The sequence below is a fragment of the Podarcis erhardii genome (assembly GCF_964252035.2).
Source record: "Podarcis erhardii genome assembly, chromosome: 8".
Classification (NCBI taxonomy): domain Eukaryota; kingdom Metazoa; phylum Chordata; class Lepidosauria; order Squamata; family Lacertidae; genus Podarcis; species Podarcis erhardii.
The window spans coordinates 8,380,718-8,393,092 of NC_138499.1; the positions used below are offsets into that span (position 1 = coordinate 8,380,718).

At 44.5% G+C, this 12,375-nt stretch overlaps 1 protein-coding gene and 1 long non-coding RNA gene across 3 annotated transcripts in view; one reads left to right on the forward strand and one right to left on the reverse strand.

Annotated features, from left to right (window-relative positions):
• The window catches only part of FAM135B (family with sequence similarity 135 member B), a 163,462-nt gene that overhangs the window by 136,727 nt on the left and 14,360 nt on the right, over window positions 1-12,375 (forward strand). Inside the window, exons 10-12 of the mRNA XM_081873988.1 lie at window positions 6,066-6,221; window positions 7,278-7,351; window positions 10,654-10,808. Of these exons, the coding sequence (XP_081730114.1) occupies window positions 6,066-6,221; window positions 7,278-7,351; window positions 10,654-10,808 (385 nt within the window). The remainder of the gene's footprint in view (window positions 1-6,065; window positions 6,222-7,277; window positions 7,352-10,653; window positions 10,809-12,375) is intronic.
• The window catches only part of LOC309349074, a 323,506-nt gene that overhangs the window by 70,203 nt on the left and 240,928 nt on the right, over window positions 1-12,375 (reverse strand). The gene's annotated exons all lie outside the window — the stretch shown is intronic.

A 12,375-nucleotide genomic window follows, 5' to 3' on the forward strand; every position in this document is an offset into this window, starting at 1 on the left:
AGGGGATTTATTCAGAGTGCAGTAAGGAGATTAAGGGGAACCCAGTTCCAAATCCTATACATTCAGAGATTTATACATTTCAAATACATTGGTTGGACTTTACCATGATCCTATTGGCTATCAGCATTCCCTATGACAATGTGCTATTTCCTCCTTTTTCTTACCTCATCTTGCAGAGCCAAGAGTTAGTGCTTGGAAACCAGGGTAAAAGGTAAATGTAAAGGACCCCTGGACGGTTAAGTCCAGTCAAAGGTACTGTGGGGTTGCGGCGCTCATCTTATTTTTCAGGTTGAAAAGACAGTTTTTCGGGTCATGTGGCTAGCATGACTAAACCGCTTCTGGTGCAACAGGACACCATGACGGAAACCAGAGTGCACGCAAATGCCGTTTACCTTCCCACCACAACAGTACTTATTTATCTACTTGCACCGGTGTGCTTTCAAACTGCTAGGTTGGCAGGAGCTGGGACAGAGCAACGGGAGCTCACCCTGTTGTGGTGATTCGAACTGCCAGCCTCCCGATCGGCAAGCCCAAGAGGCTCTGTGGTTTAGACCACAGCGCCCCCAGCCCCTTTCACTGAACTTAACCGTCCAGGAGTCCTTTACCTTTACCTAACCAGGGTAAGGTGGTGATGGCATGTCTGGGGTTTTTTCTAGCTTACTTTTTTTTTTTTAAATAATATTTATTAAAAATTTTCAAATATAACAGAAAAGAAAAACATCCAAATTTAAGGCCTTATTTTCAATGTCATCTTTCCAGGACTTCCCCTCCCCTCCCCCTCTTGTATTCCAATTCTTTCAAATAGATTCAGCAAATTCTTACCCCAAGTTTTAAAATTATTATCATTAACCCAATTTAAAAAATATTTTCCCATCCCCTAAAATCGACCTGTTCCCTTCCACGAGTTCCCCTCTTTAGTATACAATACAGATTAACATAAAAAAATAGAAAAAAGAATAAAATGTAATTTAACACCCTTTGGATTCCAAATTTCCCTCCCCCCTTTCCCGGTTGCGTTCCCAATGTCCGTCAATGTCTACTGTCGTCCTGGAGCTCCCACATCTAAGCCATAGTCCTTCACCAGTCCGCTTTGCCGTCTTTTTAATAGTCTTTGCCGTCTTTTGGTCATCTTTGATTTCGAATATCCAATCTTGGAAGGGGTCTATCTTCCAACTTTGTCCAGTTCTTGTTATTCTTGTTGTTCTTGTTGTTCTCTCTTCTCCTCTCCCCCCCCCGCTCTCCTGCACAAATGTTCTAATTCCAAAAAGCTTGTAATTCCTCTACAGAGGCTTTGTTATTCAAGAACAAAACATTACGTCAAGTCCCTTCCATTCTTCAATAGATAAATCTATTGTCTCCTTTAGTGTGTAGACCTCTGTAGACAAAATAGTGTTCCATTTCTGCAGTTTCCCAGGAGATAAAAAGTCTGATTCAAATTCCATGCCAGCAATACTTGTAATGACCCACAACTCCTCTAGAGGGATTATAATAACTCAGTTTCCTTCCCGATCACACCCACCAGTCAAAGTAACTTATTATTCCTTGTTTTAAACAGTTTATATCCAATTTGTAACAAATGTAACCAGCAAAGTCCTCGTAACAAAGTTCTCTTTTTGTTCTTCAGTTTTGGCAGCTCCTTTGACAGCTGTCAAAACCTCTATTTCTCCTCTCCCGGCGCTCTCACGGATCACTCCCGGGGTTTTTCGGGGGGGGGGGGTTGTATTTTAATTCACATTCCACTTTTCTCCTCCAGCCCAGCTTATAATTTTCCATCGCGAAATTAATAACTTTATCAAAAAAAAAAAGGTTGCACTCGATCTTAGTTGTCAGGTCCTTTGCTTTAGCTCCTCTACAACAGGGGGGAGGCTGACTTCCTTTTTGCACCTCCCCCGCTCGCTCCGAATTTAAGAAAAAAATTGTTCCCCTTTTTAATCCAAGTTCCAATTACTCACGGGTTATTCTTTTAAGTCCAGATTTTCAATGGAAGAAGTCGGCGCTCTCCGCCAAATGGCATGCGGCTTCACTCGGCAGGGGAAGCGGAGGACTCACAGCACCCCCCCCGTCACCCGCTCCGTAGCCTTTAAAAAGGCTCCTTCGCGTGGTCGGGGGGGCGCAAACGGTGCCCGCCGAGTCACCATGCCCATGGGTTTCAGCGCCCATGGTTTTTGAGGGTCCCCGCGTCGCCAGCGCGGTAGAACCCAGCCCCTGCCGAGCAGGCTCCCTCCGGAGCTTGGAGGGAGTCCGCCATTCGGCGATGGCGCCAACCCGGAAGTCTCTTTTTCTAGCTTACTTTGCTGCCCAGTACAATTTTTAGGAGAGGACAAGGTCGCAAGATATGGGAGTTGGGTGCTGGCAGTCTCATGGTAGCATTTGCTGACCATTGCAGTGCAGCGTTTATAGGTGGTTAGTCCGGAAGGTTGAAAAATAGAAGAAAGGTTGAATGTTTATGCTCGTCCCCAATTCATGCTGGGTTAAAAGGTTACTGGGGAGACCAAAACTATGCTTTACTTTGCTTCTAGCTAATTTCCGAGGCCAAAGTCCGCTACATGTAAAAGGATGAAATCTCTTGCTAATGCCTGGTGTTTGAAGCAAGGTGGAGTTTATTATTCTAGTAAGGAAGCCAGTGAGGTTCCCTTCAGAGTCTTTTAGACCATCATCCTTGCTCTCAGCTGTCTGGGGATGACAGGAGTCCTACAATGTACAGACAGCACCATGTTGGCAAACCCTGAACTAAGACATACATTTTATTATCTGATACGCAGAGGTATGTTGCATCTGAATATGAAAGCCCCATTTCGCTGCCATAGCTAAGAGCATTTGACAGATCTGTCCTCTGTGTAATTGATCAGATCTGGGGAATTTGCCACTTTCACAGTTTATGGCTGCAGAAGAGAACCCCCAAAGAACAGACCACTCTGAATTATCCCCACCCCACCCCCCAGCAAAATGATAATAAGCAACTGTTGGCCGCAGAACAAATCGAGAGATTTATTCTGCCAGTATCTCTCTTTGAAATCTCTGATTTTTATTGTGCGGCATTTCCTAATTCTAAACTAAAAACTAGGCTGACCACCCTGCTGGGAAGTGCTTGGAGGAACAAACAAGGGAAATATTGCAGACGCATCAGAAAATGTTTGGCATGTTTGCAGGGTTTTTTAAAAAACATTATAGATGGAGCAGCACCATCTAGTGGACAATGTATAATTGACAACAAGAGAATTTTTTCTATTTTTGCAGCCCATAGGAAAGAGCACTTAGTTGTCCACAGGCAGCTACAGCAGAATGGTAGTATTAGGTACAACCCTGAGTTCCAGCAAGGGAACCTGCTGGTGCAACATTGCTAGTAATCCTAGAGAAGACATACGAGGGAATGTTTGGTCCAGCCAGTCGAAACTTCCTGTTCCTCCTGGCTGGAACATCCTTCCTTTGGCATGTGATAGAAGGTGGGCGTGACCTAACCTGTCCAGGTAACAAAAGGACGAGTCACGCAACACACCTTTCTCTTTTTTACTTCCTTCTTTGTTTGACCAGCTTCTGGCTGGGACTGCTCTGCTAGCTCTCAAGCAGAAGCACTGGGATTATTCCCCCATATAGCGTAGATCCACATGTACATATTTGTAACTAAATCTGCCTTCAGGAATCCAACTGTGAACTGATGTGAGTAAATTTCCTTTACTGACTTTGAATAAGATTGTTGTGTCTTTATTCTTTTAAGAGGGATTCAAGGGAACTTACCAGAAACGTACAATTCAACCTGAGACATATTGAATTGTATAATAGTGAGAGGCTCACATGAGCCTTCAACCAGCTATCTGCTGTGCATATAAAAAGCGGGAATGTAACTCTGCTACATAAAGGAACTTGCTAGCGCAAGATAGGAAGGATATTAATAAACAACATATCCGCTCCTGCCACCCTGAACATTCCCACATGTATTGCATCTCATGTTGCTTTGAAGCGGTTCCCAACCCCCACCAAGCAGAATTTGGGGGAGCATAAAGATCTGGAGGGAGAAAGGGAAATGGTTGTAAATAGTCCCACACCCACCTTCATCTGGTGGGAGCCTATCATCCTGGCAACACTGCACAGAATAGCCTCTTGCCAGCAGGAGAAACTCTGGATCTCAGCCTCTGTAAACGATATTTGCCATAAATCGCCCCATCTTTCGCTGTCAGCTGAAATCCGTTCCCTGAACTAGACTTGCAAAACAGTTTGAATATTTCACTACTCCCATTATCCTTGTCAGAAGCTCAGTCTAGATTGATGCTCACAAGTAATGTTCATTTGAAGAAGCTGGAAATAGTGAAGGAGAGGGGCAGGACACAGATGGCATCAAATCCAGAGCAAGATTGAGTTGAACTCTGTGAGAAGCAAAATTTTCAGGAGAATTTGAAGCCCCTTCCAGGAGGAAACGATTGAGGAGCTCAGAGGGAGGAAAAAGTGCTTAGCAACATTTCCAGTATAGGCTTCTGTACCTCACATTGCCAACACTGAGTTTCACGCTGAGTTGCCTTTCAAGATACACAAAATACCAGGGAAATTACAAGATGAATTAGAGGGATGGAATAGATAACCCTTTGTGTCCCATCCAAATCTACAATTTTGTGATCAATTCTACAAGGGTGAGAAAAGAACCTTGATAAAAGTTGCAAAATTTCAACATAGCTTTCTTAATATTCACAATGCACTCAAACTGTTTTAATGTCTTCTGCTGAGCTGGGGATGGAGGACTTAATGCTGGCTAAGCCTACCTGAGCTGGGAATCCTGAATTCCTTATCTTGGTGCATTTGGCAAAAAGATTGCCCCATAATTCAAAGGTATTAGGGGTCACGATGTCTCTGAACACCAGCTGCTAAGAGTCACAAGAGGACAGGGTACTATTGCACATTGTTAAGATGATGATGATGATGATTTACTTGTATCCCACCCATCTGACTGGGTTGCCCCAGCCACTCTGGGTGGCTTCCAATGGAAAAAAAAACGTCAGGCATTAAAAGCCTCCTGATACAAGACTGCCTTCAGATGTCTATGGAAAGTTGTTTATCTCCTTGACATCTGGTGGGAGGGTGTTCCACAGGGCAGTGCCACTACCTAGAAGGCCCTCTTCCTGGTTCCCTGTAACTTCACTTCTCACAACAAGGGAACTTCCAGAAGGCCTTCTGAGATGAATGTCAGTGTCTGGGCTGCACAATAAGGTGGAGACACTCCTTCAGGTAAACAGGGCCAATGCCATTTAGGGCTTTAAGGGTCAGCACCAACACTTTGATAGCGTTCAGAAATGCACTGGGAGCCAATGTAGATCTTTTAGAACCCATGTCCTGCTTGTGTCAGCTGCTCGGTTGATCACCATGAAAAACTGGATGCCGTATTAGATGGGTTTGTGGCCTAATCTAGCAGAACTCTTCTTGTGTTGTTTTGCCTAAGTTCATTTCCCATACAGTCATACTTTGGGTTACAGATGCTTTGGGTTGTGCACCGCGCCAAACCCAGAAGTACCGGAACGGGTTACTTCTGCGTTTCGGTGTTTGCACATGCACAGAAGTGCTAAATCACACTTTGTGCATGTGCAGAAGCACTGAATTGTGACCCACACGTGAACAGATGTGGTGCTGTGGGTTGTGGACGCTGCGGGTTGCAAACGTGCTTCCCGCATGGAACACGTTCACATCCCGAGCATCCACTGTAGTTGGAACCCAATTAGGCTATACAGTGGTACCTCTAGTTACGGACTCGATCCGTTCCGGGGTGCCATTTGCACCCCAAAAAGTCTGCAACTAGAGCGCTGCTTCTGTGCACATGCACAGCGGGATAGAGCTCTTCTGCGCATGCGCAGGTGACGAAACTAGGAAGTATACACTTCCGGGTTTGCCACGTTCGTATCCTGAAAAAACACAACTGGAGACTCACATAACAAGAGGTACGACTGTGCTGTGCTGTTCTGAATCATTTTGGGTCTCCTCCAGGCTTATTCAGATGTTTGACTTTTTGCAAAATAAAATAAAAACCAATTCAAAGGTCATTGTCACTAGTTTGCTTTGACAATATCTACTTTTTACCCTTCCAGATGCTGAACAATCCAGAAAAGATAGCAGAGCAGATCAGCAAAGACCTCACTTGGCTCTGCTCCCACCTTTTGGCTCTCTGGACCCAGTTTCTGGAGTTTGTAACCCTGCACCCAGATGTCACAGCCTATCTCGTTCAGGAACATCACACTCTGAGGGTAACCTTGCAAGATGGTTCTGAACCCTACTCAGAGGAACAACCTGATTCAGTTGAAGGCTACAGGCAATCCCACTCATTTTTAAGGGCATTGCAGAATTGTATTGTGCATCTTTAGGGGTTCCCAAATTTCATGAATTTCCTAAAATTTAGCATAACCAAGATTGCATTGAGTTGTTTTGGATGATGTGACCAGTAATAATGACAATAAACAGAAGTGCTACCACGTTTACAACAAAATGCTGGTTTCAATCTTATTTGTTCGTTTAGGTGCAAACCTGGCCTTAAAACCCCTTTTTGTCATTTGCTGTCAGGAGGGTCAGAAAGAAAATCTCCCCAAAAATTATGGAAGGGAGAGCAGAATTTTGGTGACATCCATGTGGGTGTCTTTGAATCTTGTAGAATTATGCAGTGGGTGTGAATGTCTGTGTTCTTTCATTTTACTATTCCACTCCCCCAGTTTATCGAAAAAGAGATGATTTAGCATTCTGGCATCTTCCCCAAGGATACTTCCAGAAAGTGTGGAAAGCCGGGACATCTGATTGTGGAGCACCCGAGAATGGCATACTAAATTTGCTTATGTTTGGCTCCATCACAGGAATGAGTTATACCCAATTTATGTCACCTTCACATAGGTTCACCCATAAATCTGCCCTGCTCTGTCTCATTTCCACATTTATTTACATCCACCCCCCAAAATGTGCATTTAAATACATATTTTAAAGCACGAATTCTTCAAAATGCACACTTCCAGACATTTTCTTCCTCCCTCCTGCCAAAATGCATGTTTAACTGGGTTGATCCCTACATTGGGGAGTTCCTAATATTTATTTTCTTGTAGTCAGCACAACTTCTGGACTCACTTGTCCAAACAAGCCAAGGTATATTTTCTTTGCACCCCAAACTTCTGCGGCCTTTTTAAATGCACTGCTGACTCTGATTCCAGGAACGTCAGATGCCTTGGGCTGTTATGGAGACAATATACAAATAAACATACAGTAGATTGTAGACTATGTTTTGAAGGAGATACACCTTCTAACATGTTTTTCTTCACCAGGTAAGAAGATTCTCTGAGGCTTTCTTTCATGCTGAGCATCAAAAGCCTGCCGTTGTGACTTTCCAGGAAAGCCTGTATGTAATTTTTGATGCATCTCTACCTTTTGACTGTGGTGTTATATATTTTAATGACATTTATTTTCTCACTTATTAAAAGAAAAATATGACACACTTATGTGACCATGCAATTCTGGGCATAGCTACCTAGTAGTAGGCTCCGTGGCACTAAATGGGGCTTATTCCCTGGAAGGTAGGTACAGCATTGCATCCTAATATACTGTAATGCTGATTTTGGGAGGTCAAGCCCTCACATGGTGTCTTCCAACCCACAGAGAATACAATATATGCACTTTCCTCCAGTGTCCCAGTTTTCCAGGGAGAGTCCCAGATTTACAGAAGCACTTCCCAGCAGGGTGGTCGGCCTAGTTTTTAGTCCAGAATTGGAAAATGTTGCACAATAAAAACCAGAGATTTCAAAGAGAGATACTGGCAGAGTCAACCTAGAATCATAGAATCATAGAGTTGGAAGAGACCACAAGGGCCATCGAGTCCAACCCCCTGCCAAGCAGGAAACACCATCAGAGCACTCCTGACATATGGTTGTCAAGCCTCTGCTTAAAGACCTCTTTCTTTCTTTCTTTCTCTTTCTTTCTTTCTCTTTCTTTCTCTTCTTTTCTCTTTCTTCTGTGGCCAGCAGTTGCTTATTGTCATTTTGCCAGGGGGTGCTTCCGTGATCAGATCAATTACATGGGGGACGGATCGGTCTAACGCTCTTAGTTCTGACATCAGGAATCACAAGACAGAGAAACCAGTAGGAGAACACTTCAATCTCCCAGGACATTCTATACAAGATCTCAAAGTAGCTGTTCTATTACAAAGGAATTTCAGAAATAGACTGGAAAGAGAAGCTGCTGAATTGCAACTTATTACCAAACTTAAAACCATGGAGAGACCTGGTCTGAACAAAGACATTGGATTCTTATCTCATTATACATGACAAAGCCATTTTTCACCTTCTCACCCCTTGCTTTTTCCTGTAAGACCTATTGCAGTCGTTAAGAGTCATCAACAGGCTCATCACAGCTATCTGCCAATCACCCATTCCCACCACCCTTCTGAGTAATACCCCTCCCCACCTTCTCACTATATAGAAGGGTCTGGTGACTTCTGTTTCAGTGTATCTGAAGAAGTGTGCATGCACACGAAAGCTCATACCTAGAACTAACTTAGTTGGTCTTTAAGGTGCTACTGGAAGGAATTTTTTAATTTTGTTTTGACTATGGCAGACCAACACGGCTACCTATCTGTAACTGGCTCTTAGTTCTGGCAGCTAAGCTAAATGGGGCTTCCATATTCAGATGCAACCTCCCTTTGAGTATCAGATAATAAATGCATGTCTTTGTTCAGGGTTTGCCAACATGGTGCTGTCTACACATTGTAGGACTCAAACTCCTATCATCCCCAGAAAGCTGACAGCAAGGATAATGGAAGTTGCAGACCTTGCAAGTGTCCTAGTTTTCTAGGGACAGTCACGGATTTCCAGAAGCCGTCTCAGTTTCTGATACGATCCCAGAATGTCCCACTTTTCCTTAGGATGTCCCTATTTCCACTGCAGAAATGTTGGGGGAAATGGTAGAATATCCCTATGTATACCGGAGAAAAGTTGGGAGTATGGAGTTATCTGACCCCCCAAGCCATCTGAAGGCAGCCCTGTATAGTGAATGTTTTATTGTGCTTTTATATGTTTGAAGCTGCCCTGAGCGGCTGCGACAACCCAGTCAGATGGGCAAGGTATAAATAGTAAAATTATTGTTATTATGGAATAAGACATCCCTATTTTGATCGGAGAAATGTTGGAGGTGCAATGGGCACCTCCAGTGTAGTGGGTACCTTCCAGTATAATTGGGGGGCAACCATGAAGAAGGCTCTGTCTCAAGACATCATATAACATATCCCACCCTGAGAGGCGAGATATTCTCCTTCTTCCACCCCCAGTTCTAAAGACATGGGCTGGCACACATCTGTGTCTCAAGTAGGGCATAGAATGAGTGTTTGGTGTAGGAGAGGATCTGCCACAGAAGTAAAGCCATAAGAAGAACAAATGCTGTGGAATAAGCAGCGGGTGGCATTGTGGGTTAAACCACAGAGCCTAGGACTTGCCGATCAGAAGGTCAGCAGTTCGAATACCTGCGACGGGGTGAGCTCCCGTTGCTCGGTCCCTGCTCCTGCCAACCTAGCAGTTCGAAAGCATGTCAAAGTGCAAGTAGATAAATAGGTACCGCTCCGGCAGGAAGGTAAACAGCATTTCTGTGCGCTGCTCTGGTTTGCCAGAAGTAGCTTAGTCATGCTGGCCACATGACCTGGAAGCTGTACGCCGGCTCCCTCGGCCAATAAGGCGAGATGAGCGCCACAACCCCAGAGTCGGCCACGACTGGACCTAATGGTCAGGGGTCCCTTTACCTTTACCTTTACATTATTACATGAGCACTGTTCCACAGCATTTGATATTTTCATTTACATACATTCATTCGAAATAAGATTATGAAGCAATTCTATATCCTCCTACCACGCTGACGAAGAATTCTACGAAACAGTAGTCAATATCTGGAATCACTGTTCAGTGTTGGACATCATATTTGCTGAATACACAAAGCTTCACAGCTTGTCTTTCATCGTACAAATTTTGGTACCTCGCTTCATTTAAAGATTTTCAGAGACTTTGAGACTAAAGATTTCATTTTGTACTTCTTATGGTTTGAGGGAATTTTATAAAGATTGCCTATTACGTATGTATATGGTCATCTTGTTGCCTAGACATTGCTGACGTTCTCTTTGCAATGCAGGGGTTGGTTTGTTTTGTTACAGAAGTAAAGCCAGGAGGGGTAGGGAACCTCAAGCCTAGGGGCCAAGACAACCCTCTGTTCCCCTCTAGACTAGCCCTTAGGCCATACCCCTCACTGACTGCTTCACACCCAGAATGTTTTACCCTGCTGTAATGTGTCCTTCCTTCCTTCCTTCCTTCCTTCCTTCCTTCCTTCCTTCCTTCCTTCCTTCCTTTCTCTCTTTTGCTTGGGTGGAGCACAGGGGTATGGAAACTAGCCTACCATTCAGATGTAAAGTTTCCATTCGTTGCTCCACCCACTTTTTCATCTGGTCCTGTCCACGTGGCCCTCAGGAGGTTGCCTGGAATGGAATGCAGCCCCCAGACTGAAAAATGCCCCCCCCCCCGATTTAGACGGTGTTTCATGTTTGGTTCAAGTGGCTTGTTGCTGGCAATCGTGGCAAACTCTCTAGGGGGTGGGAACTCAGTCCACTGGAACTGGAAGTGGGGAAACTCTACCGTAGTGAAAAGTTACCCTTGCGTTTCTTCCAAACAGCATCCAGCATCACAACCAAATCTCATCAGAAGTCCGGAACTCCGAGTACCTCACCAGCCTGCCGCCCCTGCCAGTAGAGTGCCTCGACATTGATGGAGACTGGGGCACGCTGCCGATTATTTTTGAAGACAGATATGTCGATTTCCCCTACAAAGGTGGGTAATAAACTGAGCTTTGGAGCTCCTCCTTGCGAACTTTGCTTTCTTTTTTTCTTTTTGAAATAATTTTTATTTGGTTTTACAAGTACAGTGGTACCCCGGTTTCCAAACAGCTTAGTTCACAAACAACTTGGAACCTGAACGCTGCAAAACCAGAAGTAGGTGTTAAGGTTTTCGAACTATTTTTCGGAAGCCGAATGTGCTCCGAGAAATAGTTGCCAATGCAATTCTGGGCTGCATCAATAGGAGTATAGCATCTAGATCAAGGGAAGTAATAGTGCCACTGTATTCTGCTCTGGTCAGACCTCACCTGGAGTACTGTGTCCAGTTCTGGGCACCACAGTTCAAGAAGGACACTGACAAACTGGAACGTGTCCAGAGGAGGGCAACCAAAATGGTCAAAGGCCTGGAAACAATGCCTTATGAGGAACGGCTAAGGGAGCTGGGCATGTTTAGCCTGGAGAAGAGGAGGTTAAGGGGTGATATGATAGCCATGTTCAAATATATAAAAGGATGTCACATAGAGGAGGGAGAAAGGTTGTTTTCTGCTGCTCCAGAGAAGCGGACACGGAGCAATGGATCCAAACTACAAGAAAGAAGATTCCACCTAAACATTAGGAAGAACTTCCTGACAGTAAGAGCTGTTCGACAGTGGAATTTGCTGCCAAGGAGTATGGTGGAGTCTCCTTCTTTGGAGGTCTTTAAGCAGAGGCTTGACAACCATATGTCAGGAGTGCTCTGATGGTGTTTCCTGCTTGGCAGGGGGTTGGACTCAATGGCCCTTGTGGTCTCTTCCAACTCTATGATTCTATGATTCTGTAAATTGAGTCCCCCACTGCTAATGGGAGACTTCTTCTTCCATTCTGAGGTTGTCCCAGGCACCCACGCAACACAGAAGTGATATTTGGAGCTTATATTTGGTGCTTTTGTTTTTTTTTAAATTATTTTTGGCATTTTTGTTTGTGCAGTTTTTTGTTTTTGTGACTTGTTTCTGTGCTTGTGTGGAACCCAGTTCAGCTACTGATTGATTGATTGATTGATTGATTGACACTGGGCACTGCACTGCAGGGGATGCCACAAGAATGCTGCAGAATCCCAACTCTTCCCCTTTTTGTATTATTCTTTTTTGTAATTGTTATATAAAAGGAGGTAAAGGACTCCTGGATGGTGAAGTCCAGTCAAAGGCGTTTATGGGGTTGCAGCGCTCATCTCGCTTTCAGTCCGAGGGAGCCGGCGATTGTCCACAGACAGCTTTCCAGGTCATGTGGCCAGCATGACTAAACCGCTTCTGGCACAATGGAACACTGTGGCAGAAACCAGAGTGCACGGAAACGCCGTTTACATTCCCACTACAGCAGTACCTATTTATCTACTTGCACTGGCATGCTTTCAAACTGCTAGGTTGGCAGGAGCTGGGACAGAGCAACAAGAACTCACTCCGTTGTGGGGATTCGAACCGCCGACCCAAGAGGCTCCATGGTTTAGACCACAGTGCCACCTGCGTCCCAATTGTTATATATTGTAACTCAATAAAACTGTTTTTTGAATCAAGCTGATAATGTTA